The sequence below is a fragment of the Eucalyptus grandis genome, chromosome 2 (assembly GCF_016545825.1).
Source record: "Eucalyptus grandis isolate ANBG69807.140 chromosome 2, ASM1654582v1, whole genome shotgun sequence".
In the NCBI taxonomy this organism is placed as follows: Eukaryota; Viridiplantae; Streptophyta; class Magnoliopsida; order Myrtales; family Myrtaceae; genus Eucalyptus; species Eucalyptus grandis.
The window spans coordinates 53,513,787-53,541,779 of NC_052613.1; the positions used below are offsets into that span (position 1 = coordinate 53,513,787).

A 27,993-nucleotide genomic window follows, 5' to 3' on the forward strand; every position below is an offset into this window, starting at 1 on the left:
TTTTATTTTTTAATTTTTTTTTTAAAATCGAGGCTTGCCAACATCGAGTGACCTCTGGCAAGGCTCGAGCCCCACCTAGGTTGTCAAATTTGGCAGGGCTCAAGCTTGCCGGTGTCGGGCCAGCTTGGCCTCGCCTGATCAAGTGAGGTAGAGCAGGCTGACAAGACTCGATCTTATCGGAATTTGACGAGCTTGAACCTTGCCAACATGTGCCAAGGCTCCAACTCATCTCTAGCAAGTTGCTAGCTGCTACTGTGGGCGGCGATTGGTCAATGAAGAAGAAGAAGAAAGAGAAAAAAAAATAAAAAAAAATCAATTTTAAAAAAATAAAAGAAACATGTATTGGATGAAAGGAAGTGAGGTGAAAGAAGGTACGAAAAATGTTTTCCTCTTTCTCAAAAGTGGAAAATATTTTCTCTTATGTTAGAGGACTTTTTTCCTTTCATGAAAAATGTTTTCCCCAATCAATTTATTTTCCATAAAACAAACCTCAGAAAATCCAAAAAATATTTATTGAAAGTTATCTTCTGTAAAACGAATGGAATTTTACTTCTTTTTAGATTCATTTCCTCAGGCCTTTCTAATCCTGTGCACTTTCAAAAGCTCTTTCGTTTTGTATCAACCACCCATTCAAAACCTCAATTTCGTTTTCTCTTTTCCACGTGGACGGATGATATTCCAATCCACCTAATACAATCGCGTCGAGTGTCATTAATTCTCCTTACATGTTCATAATGATAATGATTCTTCTTATTGTATTTTGATTTAGGCGAATGAAAATGTCAAATTTTAACGGAATCCGAAAATCTCCCTCATAGATGTGCAAGCTTTATATTGTTTCGAAAATTCACATTAAACTGGATCTTTTCATACTTATTGTTTGGATGATATTTGGATAAGAAAACTTTATCATTCGGAATCTTGGAATTGGATCAAAAGAAAATCCCCAATCAAGGCTTGTTGCAGATAAGGATTAAGAAAATGTAGAAAAGTAGACCAAAAGCTTTTTTTTAACAAACTCGATCTGTTTAATTTGAACTTCCTCTCTTGCGCAAAAAGGTGACCATAAGGGAAAGGATAAAAAAAAAAAAACAAAAAAAGAGTTATAAAAAATCCATGCCAGCACGCGTGATTATCTGGCCATTTATATATACACACATATTTTTGAAAGATCCTAGATAGTTGGTCCGATGTTAAAGCCGAGAATCGCTACATATTGAAATAAAAGTTCAAAAGAAATGGAAGTTATTAATTCCTAACATATTCCTTTACAACCTTTGTGTATTTATCTTTCTTTTTTGGTTTTTTCCCAAACTATCGTCCACCCTTCATAAAATTCACGATTTTAATGTTAAAATGACCAAAAAATAAAAATTGATGCAATGAAAAATACTAAATTATTACATTTATGATAAATTTATCCTACCAAAATCCCAAGCATATATAATTATGACAAATGTACTCTCGGTTAGATTCTGTTAAATTTTACAACTAAATTGCTAAGTTAGATGGCACACGTCAATTGATTGATGTATTAATTTAGGGTTTTGTCTTCTGTTTCATTATTAATCTAGTTTAACATAAACTAACAAATAATGAATTCGTCATAAATATCTCAATTTGATTTTTTTTATGGTTAAGAAATTACTTTGGAGTAAATTTATTATAAATATGGTCGTTTTTCAAAGTATTTTAAAAAACCGGAAAAAAAAAAAGAAAAATCAATCCGCGTCGCGCCACTTCTCTCTCTACCCTTCCTGAAACTCCATCCTCTCTCTCTCTCTCTTTCTGCTACTGGAGCAAATCTCGCAGCCCTACTAACGGCAGTGCACGGCACTGGCATTCTGCGATGGACTCCATCGTCAAGCGAGAGCCTGACGAGTTCGTACGCACGCGCAGCGACCGTACGCCGATTTACATCAGCAGCGACGACCGCAACGACGGCGTCGACGGCGGCGGCGGCGACGACGACGACGACGACGACGACAGTGGATGCAGCGATCGCTCCGCCGGCGACGGCCGCTGTCCACGAGCCGCGGCGCTTGGCGCGAGCGCGAGCGCTCCGAAGCGCAAGAAGACGAGGAGCCTGAAGGAGATAGACCGTGACTTGGCGTTGAAGAAACCGAAGCTCGACGAGGAAGTCGTCGACTTCGCGGTTCCCGTCGATTTCCTCGCTCCGCTGCCGCCGTGCTCGCCCGTGGAGGCTGCTGTCGACGGCGACCGGACGATTCAGGCTCGTGCCGTGCGCCGGCAGTTCTGGAAGGCTGGGGATTACGAGGGGGAAAGCAATCGCGACGTTCTTGCTTCTCGCGATGGTACGCATTGTATTCATGACTGGTTTGGTCCGTATCGAAATGATTTTACACGACATTGTCTCCTTCCTACGCTGATAGAAGTATTTTCAGAGGCAATTCGCTGTCGTGTATTTTCCTTGTAAACGTGCATGGTCGTCCTGTTCCATTGATGCACTGTGGAAAAACAAGTTTCGATTTTGATCTTCACAAACTGTAAAACGGGCCGTTGTCTAACAACTTATAGCATGTCGATGTTTGCAGCTACAGGTCTTGAGTTTGATTTCTTCTAAGCATATTCTCTGGGGTGTGTCGACTGCGCTTGCATGTCTAACTGACCAATCCGCCTTCGTTTCTCTTATAATTTGGTGCTTCAGTTGGCATGGATCGTGTCAGAGTCCACCCCAAGTTTCTCCATTCCAATGCAACCAGCCATAAATGGGCTCTTGGAGGTATCCCTCTCTGATTAGCTAAACGCTGGAGTCTTAGTCCTTTCAGAACTTTTTTGTTTGTTTGCCGTATACGGCTTTGTGTATTAGGTGGAGCAATCTCACTTTCTAGAATTTTGATATGCAGCTTTTGCGGAGCTTCTTGACAACGCTGTAGATGAGGTAACGATATGAATCTTGTACATCTGTGCATCTGTTCACGGCGGACATTTCCTTACTATGATAACGGTAGGTTTGCAATGGAGCCACTTATGTTCACCTTGACTTGTTGGAAAATAAAAGGAAGAATTTCATAGCCTTGGTGATTGAAGGTACCCCTCTCCCCCTTCCCTCCTCTCTCTCTCTTTCTCTCTCTCACACCCACTTAGCCACACAGAACACATGCTATGATATTTGTTTGTTTCACCAGTCACCATTCTTGCATTGCAACTCCCTGAAAATAGGCCTGTGATATATATTTGCAGCATAACCTTCATTTGCTAGCAAGAGCCAGCATTGTGTGTATTATGTTTAGATTACTTGACCATCTAATGATCTCAGAGAACAGATAATTTCATGTTATTAATTCTTTCACGATGACATTGTTGGAGAAGCTATCATGATTGTGTTTACCCTGATATTAACGAATGCACGTGCTGACTCGTTAACTGCAGATAATGGTGGAGGGATGACCCCTGACAAAATGAGGAAGTGCATGTCTCTCGGATATTCTGCCAAAAGCAAAGCTGCAAACACGATTGGTCAATGTGAGCTCTGCTTGTATTTCATTAACCCGTTTCTGTCTTCAGAAAGACAATATTTAAAAAAGGGTTTTATACTTATGCACCTCCTTTTTCTTTCCTTCTTTATAGATGGAAATGGGTTCAAGACAAGTACCATGAGGCTGGGAGCAGATGTGATTGTATTCTCACGTAGTGGGAAATTAGGAGGAATGAGGTGTGTGTCTTCTATTTAGCATGGAAACTTAATTTCAAAGCTTGTTTTTGCTCCCTTGCTGATTGACTGTCTTTATAAGCTCTGCTATATATTTGGTCAAATGGAAATTCCCAAAAGAAATTGAATTATTTCCGCTATTAACTGAAGATTAGCATAGAATATCATGCTATAAAGTGCTTTGATAACTGAACACATATTATTCCTTCCAGCGCATCACAAAGCATTGGTATGTTGTCCTACACATTTCTAAGGGCAACAGGCAAGGAAGATATAATTGTTCCTATTGTAAGTATATTGAACTTTCATCCCAATTTAGTCTTTGATGCTCTTTTCACCAGCAATTTTTTATAGTAAAATGGCACCATAAGAGAGCTAACCAATGTAACTGATTAGTAGGTATATCTCATACTCTATAAGGTCTATCAAAGACTGTAGCCAGTAAAGAAACTCTCATGTCACCAAAAGTTTAATGTGGGTATAAATCTATTTCCATAAACCAAAGAGGCGTTTTCTCTATTTTAAAGGATTCCCATCCCGGTTTTTCCATTTTTATCTTTACTAGTTTCTGTTGGGATGAAAAAGTCCTTGTCAAGAAATGGATGTGTTTTCACAGATCTTTTTCACCAACGAGTCCAGCCACTTTTGCTCAGTTATTATGTCTTTCATCCTCTATTCTCTGTTTATAGTTGTATTTGCATATTCAAGGAAACTCAAATTTCGACAATGGTGTGCAACGACAATGAGAGAACCTATTTGGGATGTCCAGATTGCAGGGTCCAGATATTTACATAGTACGATAGAATGCTGTTGATAGATATTTTAGCCCTACATCCTGTTGTCATCTTGTTAATGGCATAAGCAATGTCAGGTCTATCACTGCGGATTGCTAGTAATAATACTTTATCTTCAGTAAATGTATGAAGTGTAATAAATCTGAAACTTCCAATTGTGCAAGAAGTTATAAGTCTGATCTCTTGTCAGATGATATTGGGTGGTTGATGTGGGTGATTGCTGAGAAACAGGAAAGGTTGCCTTGTGTTTATTGTATCAATATCTACTACTTCGAAAGAATATGAGAAGCAAGTGCTTTCTTCTTTGTGCTAACTATCGGCCTATACTTAACAAGTCCGTTTAACATTGTCGAACAATTTCTGTAAAATCTTTCTTGTGACTTGTCATTGGAAATTGTAAGGTTGATTACCAGAAAAAGGGACAAGAATGGAGCAAGATAATCAGATCTTCTACAGAGGATTGGAATAGAAACTTTGAAACCATTTTGCATTGGTCACCATTTGAAAATAAGGAAGAACTTCTTCAGCAGGTAACTTGGTGTTCTAAGAATTTCTCACCGATTTGTCCTTATTATTCTTCCACGTCACTCTGCTTCTATTTTGACATAGGAATGACATTTTCTGACGTGTATTATCTGTGGAAAAAAGAGGATTAGTTCTTTCACATCTCATGATCCTCCTCCTCTTCCTGGTCTTCCTATTATTTCGAGGTCATTCTGATTGAATGCTTTTGTTATTGTGTTAAATTTGGCTTTGACAATTGATTTCATTATATTAAATTTGACTAGGCAGACCAAGTTATTCACCAGCATTATGGTTTAAAAGAGTTTCATGGAAGATTGCGAGCTGGCAGGAATTGTTTATTGATCTCTATTACTCTCTATGACTAATTCATGCTATTGCTTGCAGTTCAATTCGTTACAAAATCAAGGTACACGCATAATGATATATAATTTATGGGAAGATGATGACGGAAGTCTGGAACTCAATTTTGATACCAATCCTCATGTATGCCTTAAGCACCTTTACTTTCTTATGGCAAGTTTAACTTTAACCCTTACAAGGTCGAATACTGCTTGGTGAGTTCCTAAGTTGATGAATTTTACCTATGAATTTGCAGGATATTCAAATCAGGGGAGTAAATCGGGAAGAGAAGAAAATAAAGATGGCTAAACAGTTTCCGAACTTGAAACATTTTCTGACTTACCGACATTCGTTGAGGGTACATGTCATGTGATCAATTAAAACACCATAATTTTTAAGATATATGCAGTAGTGCCAGTAAGTTTTGTTGAATGGAGGATCTAACCAAGTTCTCACTTCTGTTTTGTTAGAAAGGGGTCTGTTTTCTTTTCTTGTAAAACAATCTTCGTCTTGTGTCGAGTGTCTTGCAAACTGGGACCACCTTTCCAGTAATTTCCACGAAGCTTACTCAATCCATTGGTAGACTGATCTGGCTTCTTCTATAGAAATTTTTATTACACTTCAGCTTTCGGAGATGAGCAATATTCTAATATGTGCATCAAGAGGGTTTTTCCTGCATCCTGCCAGGAAGACATCCTGACAATTAGTATACTGCCGGGCATATGGTCTAGTTCTGTTTCTACTAATATTTGTGTCATGTGTATGGATGGACAGTGGACTCAAAAATGCGTGTGCTGGTTCACTGTGTCGCATCTATTCGACCTTTGTTATAGTGCTTTTAAAGTGCTGTCTGGACTGGCTGTTGTCTGAAATGTCTGTTATTGTCTATAATTTACATAGCTTGGCAAAAATCTGTGAATCTGGAAATGCCAGTGAAGCACCATGCGTTACAGCTATCTATGTCATTCTTGATTGATACTTAAAATTTGGATGGCAGCCATCCTAACCAAAAAATAATTTCTACTAAGTTGTTTGTTACACCGTTAAATTTGGAAAAACGGTTATGTATTCATTTGGTGGGATTTGCACATGTTGACAGGATATTCAGATGCTAAATTTGTATGATGGTCATAACTTATGTTTTCCATTTCATATTGCCAGAGTTATGCATCAATCCTCTATCTCAGGCGGCCACCTGATTTCAGGATCATTTTGCGTGGGGCAGATGTTAGACACCACAGCCTGGTGAATGACATGATGCTGAGCCAGAAGATAACATACAAGCCTTCAAATGTTGCTGACAGTGTGCCCAACAATTCAAATGTAATTGATCATTTGCTTTGACCTGCCAGATGGATTTAAATTTAGATCAACTGAACATGCTTTATTTTTCAACAGATGGTTGCCAGTGTGACCATTGGCTTTGTGAAGGATGCTTCCTATCACATTGATGTTCAAGGTTTCAATGTTTACCATAAGAATCGACTTATTAAGGTTCGTCTTAAAATTCTGTTGAAGATTTTTGCTTTTGTTTCATTGTACATAATACGAATCAATTATCAAAGTTGAGAGGTTGAGCACCTGGATTTGTACCAATGTTTGTTCAAATAAATGCACTTATGAGTCTGGGCACTTCATTTGATTAGGTGCTTGATCTATGATTTAGTTTTGAATTTTTTTAACTGTATTTTTTCTTGTGGTACTCATGAAGAGAAATGTTATATCAACTATTCCTCTTACAAGGATATATTTCACTTAAAATTTTAATCAATAATGGTTTTGCTGGATGTTGGTTGCATGTCTTTTACATTGTATTTGATGTTGTAGGTTCTACAGTTCCTGATTTCTAATACTTTCTATTTTCTTGAGTTGCATGATGTCCTACTTGCACTCTATTCTTCTTTTAACTGATTAAGTAGTACCAGCTCCTAAGACACTCACTCATGAAATTGGCAATCAACTACTGTTTTTTGAGTTGTTAAGAGAGAAAATACAATGGAGGGTAGATTCATATTATTAAGTTCTGCAGTGCTTGTTTTCTGTTCTCTGGAGTTCCTTTAGTCATATCCCTGTCCTATTTGTCAGCCCTTCTGGAGGGTTTGGAATGCTGCTGGAAGTGATGGCCGCGGAGTTATAGGTAAGGTTGATTATAATTGCGGGGGGATAATTAGATGGTAGCTCTTGATTTTGCGTGGCAATAATAGCTCTTGGAAGGAGTGGTTTTCAACCTTGCTCTCCATATGTTTCTTCCCATGACAGGTGTGTTGGAAGTGAACTTCATTGAACCTGCTCATGACAAACAAGACTTTGAGCGCACAATAGTGCTTTCAAAACTCGAGGCACGCCTGGTGGTGATGCAGAGAAATTACTGGTTTGTTTTACATTTCTCCTGGCTCTATGATGTGTTTTAGGGCTATTTTGTTGAACCTTGCATGATCTTTTATCCATATCAACTGTTTGTGGCTTCATCATGCGTATCCCTTTCTCTTTTGGGGACTAAGAAGGTAATGTACCTCCTAACAAATTCCTGTTCAATCATTTATCAGGAATACAAATTGCCATCATGTTGGTTATGCAGCAACTCAACAATCAAAGAAATCAGTTTCTTCTCAAATGAAAGGCTCTAATAAAAGTAAATCGTGTTCTCCCTCAGTAGGGAAGGGGAGTGGAGTAATCAGTCCATGTTCTAAGTTCAAGCAGACTGTGAACCAGGAGGAGGCATCTACAGACTTGGATGAATCAAGTGAGGAAAGAAGTTCTGACGAGGTTTCCTTGGCTAATGTTGATGGCCAACAAACTATAACATGTAATTTCAAAATTGGTTCCTTGGGAAGAGCTTCCCAAACAACGGTAGATTCTCAGTTTTACAGTCTCATGTTTCTTTCCATAATTACCTGTTCAGGAAACTTGATGCTTCTAGCTGCTTATAAATATGTATACACATCATAAAAATTATTATAAGCACAGAGAGTATCTAATTTTTTTAGGGTTTTCTTTTTCTTTTTTTGATGGCTGACTTTTCATGTATGACAAGGATGGTCTCTATTCTGTCATTTACTTGAATAAATAGTGCAGAGGTTGTCAATCTTATGATTGGTGTAATGAGACTGGTGCTGAGATCTCGGTTCCTTGCAAGTAGGCAGTTTTTTCCACTTGTCTCTAATTTTATCATGTTTCTTGTTCACTCACAGGACAGTATCAGAAACAGTGATGCTCATGTTTCTGCGTGCCAAACAGACATGTTAGTCAGGTTGAAAGAAGAGAACTGCGATTTAAGACAAAGGTAAAAAAAGTGCTATTTGAATTTCCTTTTTTCACACCTTTAGAAGTCGCTACTTATTGGTAATGTCAAATCATATTTCTACTGTTCGTTCTTTGCAAGATTAAAAGAAAAAGTGGGATTGGATGCAATGAATTTGCTGCACCAGTTGCAGGTGGAGAGAGAAAGACGCAAATCTCTTGAAACAAAAGTAAGTGGAAAATTGATTCTTTTCAGTGTCATCCAGTGAATTGCATTGCCTTGCTCACAGATTGCAGATGTTAACTATGGACACTACTTGTATACGTGTGCTTTTCTGTTCTTGCTTCTTCTAGTTTCTCAGTACAAGTAGTTGTATATCTGCTTGATCAGTCTTAAAGAGCGGCGGTTTGCATTCTTTTTGGGTGTGCAATACAGCTTAAGGAAGGAGAAGAAAAAATTAGAGACGTGGACAAGGAGCATACAGCACTAATTAACATGTTTGTGGAGGAAAGGACCCGGGGAGAACAGGAGGAAGACGAACTCAGGGAGCAACTGATGGTCCGCACACGCTTTTCCTAATGTCATAATTGGTCAAATATCATTTGTTTTTGCTCAAGTCTTATTATCCATTTGACACAGGCTGCGTCTAGTGAGATTGATCGACTGCTTCATATGTTAAGGCAGTTACAAGACATGAAGGTCTTAAATCGCAAAGTCGAACGCTGAAGCACAGATTATAGGCTCATCAGATTCAACATTGACATGGTATGAACTCTTACTTATGGAAGGATTTCTGACAACCGTAAAATCGCAGGATGGTCAGTTGTTCCATACATCCATGAATTTCATGAGCAAGGCTTCGAGTTTATCTGATAGACGAGGTATATTAGTTTTTGTTCAGTCCGATAGTCAGTGTTTCTCCATGTACATGTTAATCAAAACAAGGTTAGATTAATTGGTAGATGGCGGGTTATACATACGGTTCCAATGCTGTCCTGGTAATGCGATCTCGGGTCGAGATCTCCTGACGAAGATGACCCAACGTGAACGGATTAAACAGTTCAGATTTGCAACATGTGCTCGAAACTTCTCGTTACATTGCCTTTATCAAAATGTCAATTGAACTTTTACATCAACCCCAGTAACAATTGTCAAGAACGTCCCAAAAAATTGCATCGACCCGACTCTGTCATCTTGCTGGAAAACAATAATCATCTAACAAAAAGTCCCATGGTGTCTTTTCATAAAAGGAATCATCATCCTCAGCTGTTACTCGCGGCTCTCTCACCAGATGAAAGTCACGTCCGTCTCCTCCCCATTGACGTGGGGTTGCCATCAAACAACTCATCGATGAGAGATTCGATGTCCTCGGGCTGATACTTGATGTACTTCTCGCTCTGCCTTCCCGGGTCCAGGAACTGGTTGAACCGGCCGAGGAACGACCGGTACGCTGGTGTGACGACTGCAGAGATCGAGACCCTAAGCTCGGACTGCAGTTGCTCATCGTTCACTACCCATGTGCTCTGCGTCTTGTGGATGTCATCGAACATGGAATTGAAGCACTTGAACCGCTCCTTGAGCACCGGCTTCGACACCTTCCCCTTCACCTGCAGGCCCTCGTGGTTCAGGAACTGCAGCAGCCGGTACCATGTCTCGCGCTGGTAGTTCTTGTGGTACTGCCTCAGGTCCGACGACCTCCTCCGGCACCATGTGTCCCCCATCAGCTGATGTATCTTGCTCGACCCCTTGATCTTCTGGACGATATACCTTCCGTTGTTCATCAGGAATATGTACCGCAGCGATTGGTCCTTGTACAGCTTCGACTTCATCTCCAGGTTTGCGTCCAGGAGGTCCATCACTGTCATCAGCTGCACCGAGAACGGCGATGTTTTCGCCGACGGGGAGTCCATATTGTACATGGGTTCGCTGTCGGAGGTCTCGACGATGGCCCTTTCATGGTGCTGCTGAAACACCTGCTCCAGGGTGTCCTTGTACTCACAGGCGTACTCGAGGTAATTCATCGTGTACCGAGTGAGGGGATGCACCGCCCCGCTCGGGACAGGGACCCTGCCGCTGTCGCTCTTGATCGAGCTCTCCAGCTGGCAGAATATGCTCACGGCCGCCTCCCCAATCCTTCCCTTCACTACCACCATCTCCGCCCTGACCTCCTCTTTCCTGGGATCATCTGAGTACCGCTTCGCCCCATCGACCGCCGCGATCAGGTCTTGCAGTGTCTCGTACATGTCGAGGAACTTGAACAGCTTCTCTGCGGACCGGTTCGTCAGCACAACGGCCTCTGCGAAGTCGAGGAGCCGGATGGAGACGGAGCGCTGGAGGTCTCCGAACAGGACCTGCCCGATCTCTGGCTGGCCCAAGAACACCGACTCGCTGAGGGCACCCTCGCCGGGTAGGAGGATGGTGCAGCATCGCTTGACGGCGGCGATCCACGTGGAGATCTCTCTTTCCAGGGAATCCCACTGCATTCGCTGGACGTCGTCGATGCTGAGGACGTCGAGCCCTCCCTTGCTCAACTCTGACTTGAATGCCTTCCGCCTCATGATCATCCACAGCACGCGGCACTCGGTCTCGTAGCCTGCAGAGATCATCGTGTCCGCGATCTTGCTCATGATAGAGATCGTTTCAGACATAAAACATGGAAACTCCTCCTCCGTGGAGGCAGGCTCGGGATCGGGAAGGATGCACCGATCGGAGTCGTGACCGTAATTATTGAACGATGACGATTGCCTTGCCTTGGCAGATTTCGGATCCGAATCGTCACTTCCAGTCTTGGAGTCCTCGTCGAGGATGGCGCGAAGCTCCTCCTCCAGAAATGACATCGCTCGCTGCAGCACGGAGCTGGTCCTGTTCAGAGAAGAAGAACACAGCACGTTCGCATTCTCATCGCTCGGCTTTAAATCCCCGATCTTGTCCGCGAGCTTCGAGAGCCGGCTCACCGAGCCGAAGAAGCACGAGTCCTCCTCCGGGTCGTGGCCGAACTTGGACTTGCCAGCGTCCATCGCGTACTTATCGATCATGGACTCGACATTCTTGGAAAGCAACTCGACGGCTCTCGGGATCTCAACGGGATCCGAATCCGTTTTCGATTCGCCGTCATCGCACGGCGAGTCAGAATTACGTCCGAGGAACACGTCGATCTCGTCCCAGACCTGAGGGAGGGTCAAGTCGGGCTCCTCGGCATTAGACTCCTCCACCGCCTCGTTCTCTTCGGAGGCCGGTCCTCGAAGGGCGTCAGGGCTTGTGTCGACCGCCGGGGAAACCGGAGACGCCTCAACATCCTTGATCTCCTTGGAGTCGTTTCTCGCGAAACTGCTAGATTTCTCGGGAGCTGGCGATTTCTCCATGGATGCGGATGGACGACGACGGCGACGACGACGATGCGGGCGATGGAGATCTATCAGGCGGGGAGAGAGGAAAACGGGGGAGAGACTAGGCAGATCATATCAGACTCATCATCACAATTACGAAATGCGCGAAAAATGTTTATGAAATCATTTCGAGATCTTCTTGCAGTTCTTGCATGGGGGCGGTGGGGACGTGGGATGGCTATTTTTGGAGGGAAGAGGGGAGACAGGGGAGAGGAAGAGGCAAGAGGAGCACATCAGCCAACAGCGACAGCAGGGGCTCAGGATCGAGGATCGCTTTTGGTTTTTTTTTTTTTTTTTTTTTTTGGGGTTCTTTTTAGGATTTATTAGCAGGAGTTAAGGTTGGGGAGTGGGCCACGTGGCGGTCAGTGGGCCCGGCCGTTGACCCGGGGGGAAGGAGGGAAGGTCAGCTCGGTCATGTTCTCGGGGAGGGGGCGTGGGTGGCCACCACGTCGGTTTCAGCGGTCTACGTTGTTCGCACGTCCGTGCGTGGTGTTCTTGCAGGCGACGCTTTTAAAAAATTTACATTTTCTAGACATGTATCGAGCAAGATACATCTTTCAAATTAAATATACACCGGTTAAAAAAAAATAAAATTTATTAAGTAAAAACGATATCTATGGATATCTATTGACGACGACGTAGTCGTGCTCCCCATTTTTGTGTTTTGGAGCATTAGGGAAGGAAGGGCGGAACATTCACCGTTCCCTTCGTGTCTTCTGAATCAAGTCCAACCAACGTGACCTTCTGTGTTGTCGTTTCAGCCGGCCTCTTCCTCTTCGTGGTGTTCTTTCCGAAAGCATTCCGATCGGTCGATGTTTAGGATGGACTCTCACGTTATCGAACTGAGTCAAATTCAAGAATCGCTCAATTGATATATAGATGTACGTTATGTCAAGAGTAAGAATATAACCTATGAGACAAAAGGGCTACTAAGAATCAAGAGAAAAAAGAAAATCGTCGGCATACGGCAAAGGGAGGATCTTGTCTGCTGTAAATATCCTGCGTGAAGCCTCACATTCCTTTGCTTTGCATAGTAAAGAACAAGGGCAAAAAAGAAAGAGAAAAAAAATTCAAAAGAAAAGAAATGAATTAAAATTTTCTAAACATTAAAAAAATGTAAAAATTATCAATGTCAGCTCCAAAGATAAGACAGGCCAAAGATCCACGTCATCAATCTTCGGCGAAAATCGGCAAATTATCAAAAAGTTTATAATTCAATTGATAAAATTACAATATTTATGATAGGATTGATATAGGTATAATAAGTTGAGGACTTTTTTGTAATTTTCCTAATGCCAAACCATCTCTAACCGCTAGCCATTCGTATTCGGTTGAAATTTATTGTCGAATAACGTTGGAGACACAAAGGCCAGTTTATAAGATGATTCGACTGATAGATGTTGAGTGCTCAATACGATGTGCCTATGCGAATACGCACTCAAAATTATTACATCGATTTGAATGTTTTGTAAAAATCATCATAATTTCTGCAATGATTATAATATAATATGCATCGAATTCCGAATTCCGAATATTAACTATGTATCATAAATGTGGCAAAATTGTTTCAAAATCTTAGATCTATTATACAACAGCTAATTTAGTCTTAAACTTTGTAATTTGGCTAATTTAATCATAAACATTTTAATAATTTTCCAACATAGGCACCTAGTCAATTTTGGCTAGAAATCACTATTATAATAATAAATATCAAATTCCGAATATTAACTACGTAACATAAATGCAGCACAATTGTTCCAAAGTCTTAGACCTATTGTACAATAGCTAATTTAGTCTTAAACTTTACAATTTAGCTAATTTAATCCTAAACCTTTTAGTAAGTTTCCAACATAGCCAATCTAATCAATTTTGGCTAGAAGTCGCTAACATGGATTTTTTTATAATTTTTTAAAAGGTTTTTTCCTTTTCTTTCTTATCTTTTTCTTTTCTTTTTCCCTTTCCTTTTCCTTTTTGTCTGTGGTAGTCTCTGTACCGGCCAAATATGGTTGGATGGCTATATTGAATCGTCAAAATATTTAGGAAAACTGATTAAATTGAAATTTATAAAATGAAATTGGCCAGCCTATAATGAATTTAGAATTTTTTTGACAATTATCCTTATAAATGCTTAAATTATGATGGATTAATACAACTAAAAACTCAAATTGGTATACTTGTCTACATTTACCCCAAATTAAATTTCATTGCCAAATATCCAAAATTAGAATACTAGTGCCGCGTTTATTGCAAACTAACTTTCGTATCACAAAAAATTCCATGGTATGCCAGTGCTACATTTACTTGAAATGATTTTTCGTGTCACAAAATATCCAAAATGGTACACACATGCCATGGTTATCTCAAATTAATTTTCGTGTCACAATAAATTATTAATTTTAGTAGATTCTCAAAACTTATATTAGCAAATTTCAGCGAATTTACCAATGTAATATTTTGGATTTTCTATAATACAAAAATTATTTTAGGGTACCATCGATTGTGGTGGCTTCGTTGGACAAGAGTTTTGTTGATCCTTGCCCAAAGGTGAGGGGTTCGAAACCCAGTGGAGGCACTTAGTGTCTTAAGTGTGACGTCGGGGTGGTGGGTCCTCCACTAGCGTCACTCGAGGGTTTACCCGCCGGCTATCGGCTGTACAAGATTCCCTGAGTATAAAAAAAAAAAAATATTTTAGGGTAAATCTGGAATTGAAGTACTAGTTTGGGAGTTTTGTAGTATAAATATTAATATGGGGTAAATGTAACACAAAAATACTAGTTTGGAATAATTTGTGGTATCAGCCATTGAATTAATGATTAGATAATTTATTATTGAATCACGCTACAATTTCTATCGTGATTTTTTTTTTTTTGGTCAAAATTTCTATTGTGAATTTAAAGTATTAAACTACTGTCAATAATTTATACAATTCTTTAAATGGTTTTTTATTTAATTCATAAATTTAATATAATAATAGCCATAATGCAATTAGACCATTGGTAAATAATAAAACCTAATTATTCAATTTAACAGTCATAAGATATTTTATCTTTTCAATAATTATTTCATTATTTAATCATTAATAGGATAATGATTATATTAAATCCACCGTAAGGAATTCATAAGAATAATCGTGCACAAATTGTAACATCCTTTTATTTATTGACTTTTAAAATGACGATAATGAAATAAACTAGGCCTCAACTATCAATCTCTAAAGGGGATTGTGTGAATTCTTATTATTTATTCCTAAATATTCTATTTCCGTCTTTATCCTTTTCGTGTGCCCTGTACTGAAGACGAAAATGCTAGTGTTACGGGCCGTGTCCAGAGAGATTTATGGGCTTTCTATTGCACGAACTTGGGTTGGGCTCAACGAATTTCGACAATCTGGTACTTTCTGATTAAGCATCGCTGCAGCTACAAACTCTACACATCTAGAAAGTTCACCAAACTGAGGAATCAAAAACAAAACAAAGAAAAAGAGAGACCCACCAAGACACGGACAGCCTAAAATAATTTTGACATAAGGAAATTATTATTCACAAACTGCTCTTTCTATCAAATGCCATCAGCGGAAGAGGTAAGTTCATCACATAACAAACGTGAATAATATTGGAAATAATGATATAGAAAATTTAGTATTTTCAAATGAGAATGGGTAACTTTTATGAAAGACGCATATTTCACATAAAAGTTGACAACTTAAAAAGAAGTGGTTAAGTTTATAGCAAAGTTGGTTATTCAAAAACAACAAATCCATGTTGATAGGCTTATTAATTGGGTGGGTCTAGTTGGAATTGGGATAAATCAAAAATGGTATAGCCCAAATTGTTCCTATAAATTAGGGGCCATTAGCTCTAGAATGGATGATTCCAAACCTGTAACCTTCTTTGTTTGTTTTGGAATGGATCTTGGAACCCACCATGTTTTTCCGATCTGATTTTAGATCTACTCAACAACCTATTTTTCTTTTGTTTCTTTTTTTATTTTATTGCTTATAGCAAAATAATATGAGCAACAAAATGATTCAATGAACAAAAGAAATCATTTGTATGCCAAAAGTAATGATCTATAAGATGAACACGTAGTCATGTATAATTATAAACGATAAAAAGTTCAAAACATATAACATAAAACATAAATTATAAAACCTCATTGATCCATAAAAATATTTCTTTACATTCTAGCCACTTGAAAACAAAATAAATAATATAGTTAATTGCTCAACAATAGTTCAAGTGAAGGTGAGTTGAGAACAAGCAAGGGGCAAGCGAAGAGAGAGAGAGAGAGTCATGAAGTATCTAAGCGAGGTAGGAGCGCTGGAGAGAGAAACAAAAAGATGATAAGAGAAGAACTAGGGTTATTAGATTTTTTTGAAGTGGCCCAATCTATGGTAGTTCTTTACTTGAAACCAGGAATTGAACTAGTTTCCATCGATTCCACAAATTTGGAACTGGGGATCAAACTAGTTCCAAAAATTTGGAACCATATTGGCTTTCAAGGTAGTTGAGTTCAAATCCTAGGTAGAACCATAATGACATAAATGATCCATAAATTTTGGTTAAATTTGCAACATGGTCCCTAATTTTTAATTTATTCAATGTAATCCTTGAACTTTATTCTGATATGTAATTTCATCCTTAAACTTCTAATTTTGTTCAATATGGTACAAATGCTTTTAGTTTATATTCAATTTAGTCATCAACTATACGAAAATGTTCAATATTGTCAATGAACTTGAATTAATGAAAAGACACATTTGAACATTTTCGCATTATCTAGGGACTAAATTGAATATGTATAAAAATTTTAATGACTATATTGATTAAATTTACACTTCAAGGTAGATATTGCACATTGAGTTAAAGTCTATGGACCACATTAAACAAATTAAAAATTCAAAAATCATGTTACACATTAGACCAAAATTCAAGGACAATTTGTGCTATTTGCCCATTAATTGAACTAACCTATTTTTATGCAATGTAATTTCAGACACTCATACCTAATCTAATCAGGAACCAACTCAAACTGAGCTCCAATCTTAGAAATTTTTCTCCTTAAATTATTACTTCTAAAGAATGGACTACTCCACGGACTACTTGTTGAGTTAGTGAGCGAGCTCGGGTCATGTCATGGACTACATTTCAAATTTGAGGTGGCCTATATATAACCTACTTCAACAAATTTGGGTTAAAATATGGTTTTGTAACCCATTTTCACAATCTTACGTGTTCGTAAGTATTTCAAATAATAACTGATAACCTAAAATTAGTTAGTAAATCTCGGGGAAAAAAAGTTGGTAACTAATTCAAATAAAGTTGGATACTCCATTACAAGAGTCGTAACTTCAATTAAAAAAAAATTGGTAATTTGGAATCAATAGTTAACATAACTAAGTGGCTAGGAAAAGTATCAAAAAAATCCTAAATCTATTGTATTGGTACCAATTCAGTCTTAAATCTTTTAATATTGGTCACAATTTAGTCCATCTTATCAATTTTGGCCAGTCGGCGCTGACGTAGACATCGGCCGGTGGTCGGATGCTTGACGTGGTAATTTTTATGATTTTTATTATTTTTTCAATTTTTTATTAATTTTTTTTATTTTTCCTTTTCTTTTCTGCAACTGCCAAGAAGGAGGCAGAAAAGAAAATGAAAAAGAAAAAAATTAATAAAAAAATTCGAAAAAAATAAAAAAAATATCATAAAAATTGCCACGTCAACGTTTGGTCACCGGCCGATGTCCACGTCAGTGCCGACCGGCCAAAGTTGGTTTAGGACTGAATTGGTTCAATTGAAAATTTTAGGATTGAATTGGTGCTAATGTAATAGGTTTATGACTTTTTTGGTACTTTTCCCTTAACCTAGAAGAATTGATAATCTTAAACTACATGTTAACGTTATTGGAGAAAAGTTGGTAACTACTAAGTTAAAGTTGCCTGCTTCTCATAGAAGTCAATAATTGTAACACGTTAGTAAACCAAACTGTAAAAGTTGGCAATTTATTAGAAACCAATAATAATTCATAACCAAAGAAATAACTATTGGTAATTTAACACAAGGAATTCGCGACTCACTAGCAAGTTGCCGGATGACAAAGCTATTCCACCGACAATTCATTTTTCCCCACAAGAGACGCTAAGGTTCTGCACCAGACAACGCTCATCTTCTTAGATCAACATGACGCCAAAGGGAAATAGTCAAGTCTTGCGCCCGTATCTTCCACGGGGCCATTGCCTAATCAACTCAATTCTGCAATGGAATTCTAAGAGATGACAGATCGATGAGCGAGCGAACGAGCACCGCCACCATCCCGAAGGCGGTGCCGCGTCGCCTCGGTGGCCTGGTTGGTGGGGGCTTTTACACCTGAACGCTCGTTCGCGGAGTACTCGCGACGCTCAAAACATCAAGTCAAAGAACTCGCCGCCGCCCACAAGAAGAGTAAAAGACAAGAGCATTTGTCTCTAATGAGCTAGTTCATCGATGACGTACAGATCTCTCATCTCTCATTAGGACATGTGAATCTTCCCCTTCAGTTTCCTCGGCGGGACCGATCTTCATCTTCTGTCTTCACACAAGAACAGTGGCATTGCATGTCTCGGTCTTTCGTTATGGCTCTTCCTACAGCGCCACATGTCTGGGTGGGTCAATCTCTCCACTGGCCAATGCCCGATTTCCTCTAGTTTATCTATTTTTTTGACTTTGTCCAACTTTTACGGAAGTTGGATCTTGCCCACCAGATCAACGTGGTGTAAGATAAAGATATGATTTGCTTTTTAAAGAGAAACGAAATTTGTTTATGCTTATTATGTACGGCAAGTTGCCGTGTATTATGAATTTGGCCAGACGGGTTGGAATTTGGCCCTCTTCCCCATGTTGTACCGTGATGGAAATTCTTTGCACCATACCAAGCACATTATTGCATAAATTGCCAACAAAAAAAATAAAGAACCCTTTTAATCAGAGAAGCGAATTATGTATCTCTTCAATTCGTTGGCGTGCGTATGGTCTCAATACGCATCTCCTCCTATTGAGGGTGACATTATAATTGTTGAATAGTGAGACGCAAAACTTATCTATCCTCCTCTGCGAGACGGATCGAGACGTTTATAAATGATTTTCATCCTTTAATCATTATAATAATACGCCGAAAAAACAGTGCCCTAACATCATTTGGACCAAAGCATGCGATGTACAGTCGACAAGATGGTAAAGTTGTCCGATAGTCTTTCTCAAAACAACAGCTTCTGAAGCTGAGTGGGGAATGCTGTCCAGCCCGTGGATTTGGGAAGACCTTTAGCATATTTTAACAAGTTCATTATCAAAAGAAAAACTCGACCAATAGAATCGAAATCCAATGATGCTTCCTTGAAACGACAAGATCCCTTCTCCTGAAGTGCCGATTCAAGAATCTGTCCGAGCTGAGTTGTAGTCGATCTGAGTTTCTGGAGCGAGTTCGGGTCTCCTTCTTTTGTCATTTTCACTAGCGGGTTTCGGTGGATGTCTGTCGCTTCATGGATTCAAATTCCAGCATCTGCCCTCGACAAGCAATTCGAATAATCTCATTCGAATAGACCAGATGGGCTCCAGCATGTGATAATGACAGTTTAGCCGTGTGAAGTATTACCAAGTCAAAAGAAGAAGAAATGCCAAAACCAAATACGCGGGCATTAGCTTTGACAAGATCCACAATCCGTTCTCCCAAATCATCGGCGAGCGAGTCTCGTGCCCCCACGAAAGCAACACCTGCACTTTAATGTAACGTTCCATGTTCATACGCACGAATTGAGATTATCCGAAGCTAACCAGAGAGGACGATACGAAACTTGGGCGGACATGTTAGAGAGGCAAAGCTCCTCTACCGAATCGTGTCTGGTGTATCAGAATACACCAACTCCTTGATTGAATTCCACCTCCAGACAAAGCCAAAACAGGAGGCAGCGCACCAACTCCGTCCCAGTCCCATTTTATTCATTTCGTGGCATCGTATAACTTAACATAGAAAAGACCTTGAATTAAACAAGAGACTGGAGCAAGAATATGGATATATTTAGGGAAAATGACACAAATACTAATGAATATTTCTTACATTAAATATTTTCACGTAGTTTATAGACTAAATCAAACACGTGCTAAAAATTTATGGATTGCATTGAATAAATTAAAGGTAAAAATACTGTATTTCATATCGAGTTAAAGTTCGGAAATTATATTGCACGATGAATCAAAGTTCAAAAACTATTTGTATCATTTTCTCTGAATACATGTGTGTGTACGATTTTAAGTTCAGCATTTTTCTCGCCCTACCTAATATCGGTTTCTCACTGTGCCGTTCTGTTAAGAAATCTTCATTAATTATAGTTTGGACAAGATAGGTGTTCCCGTTCGATTTACTTACGCAATACACGTTCAAATGTTCAATTATGCCTCCCCGCGTATTTCAGAACCGCGGTGGGGAAATGTAAAAGAAGCTCGCGGTTTATTAGCTATCTTCCAAGGTGGATTGTCTCCCGACGAAGGAGATTGACAAGCGACCGCGAACATCCGAGAAAGAATCAAAAAGTCAACGTGCTGTAATCCCAGATGGGCTCGAAAAACTTCCTCCTCCAAATGTTTTCTGAGAAGGAAGCTCATGGCCTCCAGGTCATAAATTAGTGGGGATTCGAAGCAGCCGAGTGAGCACTCGGGGAAGGCTAAGGGCTGGGATCTTCACGGCATATACTATATACTGGTTTCCAGACCTAACGCCGATTTGAATAAAGCGCCACGCAACCGGACCGAAGGATTCGCTTCTGGGTTTTGAATAAGATCGATGTTTGCATTTTCTTTATTCGATGGCTCCAAGCGAGAAGAGAACAAGGAGGTGGAACATGTTGGTTGAGGCTTTACACATGCGCATGACATAATTCGCCTCTGGAGCCTTCTTCTGACCCGAACACATGAACCCTTTAGATTCCCCACTGAGTACAGAAGTTTCTTTGCGCACCCTTTTTCGGTTTCTGTATTCTTCTGATTAAGATAAAGAAATCGGATTGATTTAGCGGTTAAAGAACTATCTATGCCAATGTGAAGTTAAAATCTGAATTTGGCTTTACATGACGAGGTGCCTGATGTGTCTTTGATAAATATTACACATGATGAGTAAAGATGGGGCAGAATTGTAAATATGAAAATAGGAATAGTATATCGAACTTGATATGAACTATCCATCGGTACATGGATATAAATAAAGTGAATGATAAAAGTTTGATCATTTACTCTTTTGAATGCCGGTAATTTATTTATCTAGATTTCGACTCATATCTCACTTGATTAACGAGGTCTCCAAATATCTTCATCTTGCGTCGCATGACATGAGGAGAGATAGGAGGCAAGTGGCCCATTTATTTCATTACTTAAAGTATATTGTATATAGTATTAACAAGCGTAATTCATTATGGTAAGTTACCCACTTGCCCTAAATTATTCATGAAAAATGAATGTTGTTAAGCATAAAGCTCTGTACAAATTAATATAAAATAAGTAAAGACCGATTCATGGAATCGTGAATATTTTCATAAAAATAATGAATAAACGTAACCATACATTATTTCAAAATTTCACTCGAAAAAGGGGGAAAAAAAGAAGAAGAAGCTGAAACGACATTAAACAACGAAAAAAAAATAAAAATTGGGGAACCGCAGCGTCTTTTTTAATCTTCGGCCGAACGACAACGACCAAACCGAAAGGAGCGGTTACAGGGCTCCTCGGCTTCGCTCGTGCTGCTCCGCCAGTCCCGCCATCGGACCCGTCTTGTATTTGTGAATTCCCCATTTTGCCTCCGCCACCACCACCCCCGACCACGACCGCTTTTTTACATACGTACCGTCAACTCCGTAGAACAGAAACCTACTGCTCTGTATTCCTGTCTTTCTTCTTTTTCTATTTTCTATTTTTTTGTTTTCGCTTCTTGCGGTGGAAAGAAAGTTGGAAATACAGTAAAAGCCAGAGAAGAGGCACCCAAGAAAGTTTGAAATACAGTAAATGGGAGTAATGATACCTTTCCCTTTTCCTTTTCCTTCTTCTTCTGCTTGGGTAAACTAAAAGGGTCAACCGTTGAAGTTGCCGCATCACCGAAAAAGCCACCAAAAAAAAAAAAAAAAAAAAAGAGTAAAAATTCTCTCTCTAAGAGGGAAGAAATCTAGAAGAATGGAAGTGGTGAAAGTGGGGAGAAGTTATGTGGATTCCTTGTCTGTATAAATACGTCGTCTTCTCCCTGGGGAGGTCAGTTGAAACCGGGAAGAATCGAGCCTCCGTTCAAGGTGCAGAGCCTTTCTGGGTTCTCTCTGCTCATACCCACCTGCTCGATCGGATAAAGGAGGGACCTTTTCTTCTTTTGTGTTTTCTAAGGTTGGGTTACCGTAAAGGCAAGTGTTGAGGGGTCTGAATCTGATTGGGTGTTTGGGGGAAAACGTTGGATGGTGAGGCGTCATCAGGGATGACTCTCTCTAGATAAAGCTGTTTGTTGTTGTTGTTCTCGGGAAGGATCGATTCGGGGTCCCATTTTGAGAGGATGGGTTGCTTTTCGTGTTTCGATTCGAGGGAGGACGTGAAGCTGAATCCTGAGAAGGAGAGCGACGATCGGAATCAAGGGCCTCTCTCGTCTGACATTTCCAGATTGGCCTCTGGTCAGTCCTGCCAAGACCCCTAATTTTTTATTTTATTTTTTTCAAAACGGACACTTACCTGGTTCTTCAGTGATTTGCTTTCTTGATCTGTTCTGGGCGTGTCTGATAATGATGATGCTTGCTTTGTTGTCGCTGTTGTGTGGATCATTGTTCGTTTGATTATCTGTTGATGAGATTGTTATTCTTTGCTGTTAAGAAGCAGACTCCACAGAGAGGATTGTCTCCTGTTTCTTTTGGTGGAATGAGATCTCCTTATGACTAAGTAGACAATCTATGTGTAGATTATGCCTCTGGTTAGTGTGAGATAAATGACTGAGCCAAATCAGGTTCTTTTGCTGGCACCACCCAGTTTGGTACCCCTTGATTTTGCAAATCAGAAATGTGAACCTTTTGATTTTTGTCTTGAAGTCAATGAATTCAATGTATTTGTCAAGTTGTAACTCCAATGGTTAACTCCAACAAATTATGTTTGCAGGAGTGGACAGACCACGATTGAGAGGCAATGCAGGAGTCAAAAGAGATTTACCTGGCCTTAAGGATACACCCGGTATTGCTGCTCAGACATTTACTTTCCGTGAGCTTGCAGCTGCAACAAAGAATTTCCGGTCTGAGTGTTTCTTAGGAGAAGGGGGATTTGGCCGTGTATATAAGGGACGGCTTGAGAGTACTGGTCAGGTAAATTATCTGGTGATTTACCTGCACGAGTGAGCTGTATGATGTGCTCTCATATTGACCACTTTAGAAATGTTATATGTCGGTTAATATAATGTTTGAGTTATTAAGAATCTCCTTTATAATTAGATTCTACAATGTCATGACCCAACCCACTGTTATTTACATGGGGACTGCAAAGTGAGGGTTAGTTTATATGCATCCCTTAATGGTGGTCTTTCTTGACTTGGTATTCTCTTTGTTCTTATATGCATGAGTGAAATAATTGTTGGTTATGCTCTCATTGAAGCACCTAGTGCACCATACTTCATCATTTGCTTGATGGAGATATATTGGAGTTTTCAAACCATTGTAGTCCACTCAGAAAGACTTAGCGAATCAGGTGTGAAGAGCTAGTGAATTTGTGTTTTCTAAGGTCTATCCGGTAGTTGCTTTTCAGGTGCGTATAAAACTATCCTGCCGCATTTTCCAATTGCTTGTTATGTTGACACTTCTAATAGTGCATTGGTGAGTGATGTGTATGGTGTGTGTTTTAATGTTTACTTTGTCCCTGCCATTGCAGGTGGTTGCTGTTAAGCAATTGGATAGGAATGGTCTTCAGGGTAACCGAGAATTTTTGGTGGAGGTTCTCATGTTGAGCCTTCTACATCACCCTAACCTGGTGAATTTGATCGGGTACTGTGCTGATGGTGACCAGCGTCTTCTTGTCTATGAATTTATGCCCTTGGGATCATTGGAAGATCACCTCCATGGTAGCATTTACGTTAATAATTGTCTGATTTCCCTTTCAATATGAGTAAAAGTCCATTCTCTACTTATACTACGATCTGTGTCTTGATAATGCGATTGTATACAAAATGTTCTGTTTGTGCCAGAAAGACGATGGCTTGGTGGTATTTGCTGCAACAAGAAAAGAAAAGGGATTTGTTTTTTTTTTTTTTTTTTTTGGGGGGGAGGGGGTGTTGTTTAGAGTTTGATTTCATAATGGTAAATACTTGGATCAGGCAAGAATGGTGTTAGGTAAAGGGGTTCTCTATTTTCCCAGCTATTGTATCGTGGTGAAAAAGCTTAAATATTTTTAAATTTGGGGAAATTAGCAACCAAGACGCAAAGAACCAAGCTTTGAACACTTTGCTGAGGAAGCAGTTTTCTGTTTTGAATGAGAAAAGGTGTGTGAGAATGCCAGGAGTTGCATCATAGGCATAGAAGATTAGACTATGTGGAGGATGCAGGTTGATATAGCAGGGAAAGATTAAAAAGACTTGAAAGTGGAGTGGAATCTTTAGGGAAAGCTCCTTAGTAATTGGATTTTACAGAAGAGTGGTAATATATAGAATGTGATGCTGTGAGAGGATCTATAACAATGAATGCCAAATAGTGGGAAAATACATTATTAGTTTCGCTGTTGTATTGGTAGAAGAAAATCATAACTAAGGACACGGGCTGGATATTCAACATTCTCAAAAACTCATAAATAATTGTCCTTCCCCCGAAATGCTTTAGCAATATCTGCCAAGCATTTGCTGCTCTGTTAGCACCTTTTGTAATTCTTTGAAGAATAATTATTCAGTTGAATGACATGTTAGGAAGTAAATTGCATGAGCACCTTTAATAACTATTATTATGGACTAAATTTAGCTGCTACTTGAGCAGCACGGATTGTTTGATTTTAAAAAATAATTCTATACAGCATCACATGAGTTTATTGACTCTTATTTAAGACAAGTAGCCCATCTCAGCTCTCACACAACTCAGCAGACCACCACATTATTGAGCCTCTGGCTCAATGCCGACATGACTGTGGCAGCTTGACCTTGCTGTCGATGCCCTTGCGACCTGCTGCCATCCCTGCTTGTATCAAGTTCTTTATGGTGGCATGGGCACGAGCAGTGTGAGATCAGCCTTGTGCTCACAAGTGGTGGCATGGGCACGAGCAGTGTGAGATCAGCCTTGTGCTCACAAGTAAATGTAGGCCTCCTGAGGTTCACAGTTGAGCTCCGTAGAAATCAGCCCTAGCAGCCATGTCTGCTTGAGCTATGCTACCAAGCTTAGCCATGGCCCCTTTTGAGAAAAGTTTACAAAATTGAATATGAAGATGAAGGACAAGGGGAGAGAAAAAGAAAAGGAGGAGGGAGGGGGCGGAATCTTACCCGGCCAAAATGATAACAGAAGAGAGAGGGAGTATTCTCACGTGGAGAGAAAGAGAAATGGTAGTGGGAGCAGCTCATTAAATGAGAAGAGGAGAGCATGAGGTTAAATGCACAAATACATAATAAATCACCAATAGTTGAAAAATGCCTAGTAAGCAGCAGCTAGTTCTTGGCCCATCTGCATATACAAAGACCATGCTCTACTAGCTTGTAATGTTTTGTATGATACTAAGTTGGTATGATACAGCTTGTTAGTTTCTCATACTTTTGAATGTGCTCAGCTCTTGGAACTTACTTTTCATGCCGATCTTTTGATAATAATGTAAAAACAACATCATCCGATGGAATTTTGATTTCAATAGTGAGAGGATATGACTGTAGTCTGGAGTCTCTGGACTCATTTGATTAGAAATAATTATGCATAATTCTCTCCCTTTCTATTGGCCTTTACTTCATTTCTGTCATGGGCGAGAGTGAGCGACAATGCTCTCAGTGGCCAAACATAGATGAGGGGACCGTTGATTGTAGCTAGGCTAGCCGCCACTCAGTTATGGTTTAAACTGGATTTGGGACGGTCTTAAGGGCAAGTGAATCTTAAGATGACAAAAATAATGCACAGAATTAATTACATGGTTCTGATTATGTTCCTAATCCCCATTAGAGGGAAGTGGCTGTTGCTGATGCTGTTGTTGCTGTTTCTGGATTATTGTGATGCTGCATGACCACTGCCAACAGCACTCTGTACTGTTGCTAATACTCAGTGTTGGTCATTCCACAGATCTTCCTCCTGGGAAGGAGCCTTTAAATTGGAACATGAGAATGAAGATAGCTGCTGGTGCTGCTAAAGGTTTGGAATACCTGCATGACAAAGCGAATCCACCAGTTATTTATAGAGATTTCAAGTCATCAAATATATTACTAGAAGAAGGATTCCATCCAAAGCTTTCTGATTTTGGGCTCGCAAAGCTCGGGCCAACTGGAGATAAATCGCATGTTTCTACAAGGGTTATGGGGACTTATGGGTACTGTGCTCCCGAGTATGCTATGACTGGACAACTCACGGTAAAATCTGATGTCTACAGTTTTGGGGTGGTCTTACTAGAGCTGATTACTGGACGTAAGGCCATCGATAGTAACCTTCCTCATGGAGAACAGAATCTGGTTGCATGGGTAAGGCTGGTTTCTCTCTCTTTGTTTTTGTTTTGCTAAGGTGAAAACATTATAAAATAAGAGTACCAACGACCAGATTGGATGACCACATTAAAGTATGAATTGGATTGATATTGTGCTTTTGACATGGATTGAAGCTCAGTTTTGGGTCAAATAACAATGGAAATGGACATACCTAACCCAATCAGTTTTTTTTCCTCCTGTTTTATATACGTGTAGCTCAACTAATCGGAAAAACCTAAAAGACTCACTGAGTTTATGCAGCAAATAGACATTTCTATTACAATGTAGTTGCTATAAAGTCACAGGAAAGGCAAAACGGCCTAGCTTCTCTGCACTCATTCTAGCTATTGCAATCTGTCATTTATTTTCAATTCGATATGTGCAATTTAATTCCCTTCTAGCAAAAACCAAAATGAATTACATGCATCATGGATTTTTGCTTATCAGGCACGTCCACTGATCAATGACCGCCGCAAGTTCTCTAGAATGGTGGACCCAAGTCTCCAGGGGCAGTACCCGATGCGTGGGCTCTACCAGGCGCTTGCCGTGGCATCCATGTGTATCCAAGAACAGGCAGCGGCTCGTCCTCTCACGAGGGATGTAGTCACAGCTCTTTCTTATCTAGCAAACCAAGCATACGACCCAAACACGGCTGCTGGGCATGCATACAAGGGATCCGGAGGTGTTAAGGAGGGTAAGAGCAGTGGAGACGATCGGGGAATTAAGATCCTGAGGAACGAGGAAGGAGAAGGATCGGGCCGCAGGTGGGATTTCGAAGGGTCGTCCGAGAAAGACGATTCTCCGAGAGACACGGTCAGGATGTTGAACAAGGATTTAGACAGGGAAAGAGCTGTGGCGGAGGCCAAGATGTGGGGCGAGAATTGGCGAGAGAAGAGACGGCAGAGCGCTCAAGGCAGTTTCGATGGCTCTAACAGTTGACATCTTAAGCCTTCCGCTTCGAGCGCCGATGATGATGCTTTTCTTTGACTTGATTCTTGCATTTTGCTTGCTGAGAAGCCAGAGATTTTGATGAAGTGTAAGGAACTTTTTGTATTCCATGTCTAAAAAAGCCCCCGGAAGATTAAAAAAAGAGTGGGGGAAACGCTTTTTGCTTTTATGTACTTCTGCAGTGTCATTTATGTACAATACAGATGAGAGAAACTCAGGAGGAGGTACTTGATTGTTTGTATTGCCTCCACAGAGTGCACAAGAATGTTATACCAAAACGAAAAATTGGTAGTCTTTGGACATGTGTGGAGCTAGCATGTTGCAATTTTATTGGCCAGTCTCTGCAAATGAAACATTCCGGATGTACCATGTCTTGAGTTTAGCCTTCTTCAAATCAACTCGAAATTCAGAGGGAACGGCGAT

General features: G+C 40.0%; 3 protein-coding genes across 4 annotated transcripts; 2 read left to right on the forward strand and 1 right to left on the reverse strand.

Annotated features, from left to right (window-relative positions):
• Positions 1-1,797: 1,797 nt before the first annotated feature.
• On the forward strand, positions 1,798-9,543 carry LOC104435666 (protein MICRORCHIDIA 7). Its single transcript, XM_018869145.2, has 20 exons — positions 1,798-2,315; positions 2,556-2,561; positions 2,669-2,743; positions 2,868-2,902; positions 2,973-3,051; positions 3,394-3,486; positions 3,592-3,676; positions 3,886-3,961; positions 4,869-4,997; positions 5,377-5,475; positions 5,588-5,689; positions 6,493-6,654; positions 6,730-6,825; positions 7,417-7,468; positions 7,591-7,702; positions 7,878-8,181; positions 8,523-8,614; positions 8,714-8,801; positions 9,008-9,130; positions 9,212-9,543. The coding sequence occupies exons 1-20, from the start codon at positions 1,850-1,852 to the stop codon at positions 9,296-9,298; spliced, it is 2,361 nt and encodes a 786-aa protein (XP_018724690.2). The 5' UTR covers positions 1,798-1,849; the 3' UTR covers positions 9,299-9,543.
• A 116-nt stretch (positions 9,544-9,659) lies between these two features.
• On the reverse strand, positions 9,660-12,079 carry LOC104433708 (exocyst complex component EXO70B1). Its single transcript, XM_010046553.3, has one exon. The coding sequence runs from the start codon at positions 11,932-11,934 to the stop codon at positions 9,871-9,873; it is 2,064 nt and encodes a 687-aa protein (XP_010044855.2). The 5' UTR covers positions 11,935-12,079; the 3' UTR covers positions 9,660-9,870.
• Positions 12,080-22,060: 9,981 nt separating this feature from the next.
• On the forward strand, positions 22,061-27,907 carry LOC104433709 (serine/threonine-protein kinase PBS1). 2 transcript variants are annotated; one of them, XM_010046554.3, is made up of 5 exons: positions 22,061-22,627; positions 23,103-23,302; positions 23,862-24,051; positions 26,228-26,619; positions 27,070-27,907. In XM_010046554.3, exons 1-5 carry the CDS (start codon positions 22,513-22,515, stop codon positions 27,559-27,561), a joined length of 1,389 nt encoding a protein of 462 aa, XP_010044856.2. In that variant the 5' UTR covers positions 22,061-22,512; the 3' UTR covers positions 27,562-27,907. The 2 variants fall into 2 exon arrangements, with proteins under 2 accessions (XP_010044856.2, XP_039162625.1); XM_039306691.1 differs by lacking the exons at positions 22,061-22,627; positions 23,103-23,302 and adding an exon at positions 23,319-23,738.
• The last annotated feature ends 86 nt before the right edge of the window (positions 27,908-27,993 follow it).

What these genes read in the sequence shown, in the direction of transcription:
- LOC104433709 (XM_010046554.3), top strand. Translation starts at nt 22,513, where the DNA reads ATGGGTTGCTTTTCGTGTTTCGATTCGAGGGAGGACGTGAAGCTGAAT. An exon ending in GGCTTGAGAGTACTGGTCAG is followed by an intron (nt 23,303 to 23,861) that starts GTAAATTATCTG and finishes CTGCCATTGCAG; the next exon opens with GTGGTTGCTGTTAAGCAATT. An exon ending in ATTGGAAGATCACCTCCATG is followed by an intron (nt 24,052 to 26,227) that starts GTAGCATTTACG and finishes GTCATTCCACAG; the next exon opens with ATCTTCCTCCTGGGAAGGAG.
- LOC104435666 (XM_018869145.2), top strand. Translation starts at nt 1,850, where the DNA reads ATGGACTCCATCGTCAAGCGAGAGCCTGACGAGTTCGTACGCACGCGC. An exon ending in ATAAGAATCGACTTATTAAG is followed by an intron (nt 6,826 to 7,416) that starts GTTCGTCTTAAA and finishes CCTATTTGTCAG; the next exon opens with CCCTTCTGGAGGGTTTGGAA. An exon ending in GCAAATCTCTTGAAACAAAA is followed by an intron (nt 8,802 to 9,007) that starts GTAAGTGGAAAA and finishes TGTGCAATACAG; the next exon opens with CTTAAGGAAGGAGAAGAAAA.
- LOC104433708 (XM_010046553.3), bottom strand. Translation starts at nt 11,934, where the DNA reads ATGGAGAAATCGCCAGCTCCCGAGAAATCTAGCAGTTTCGCGAGAAAC.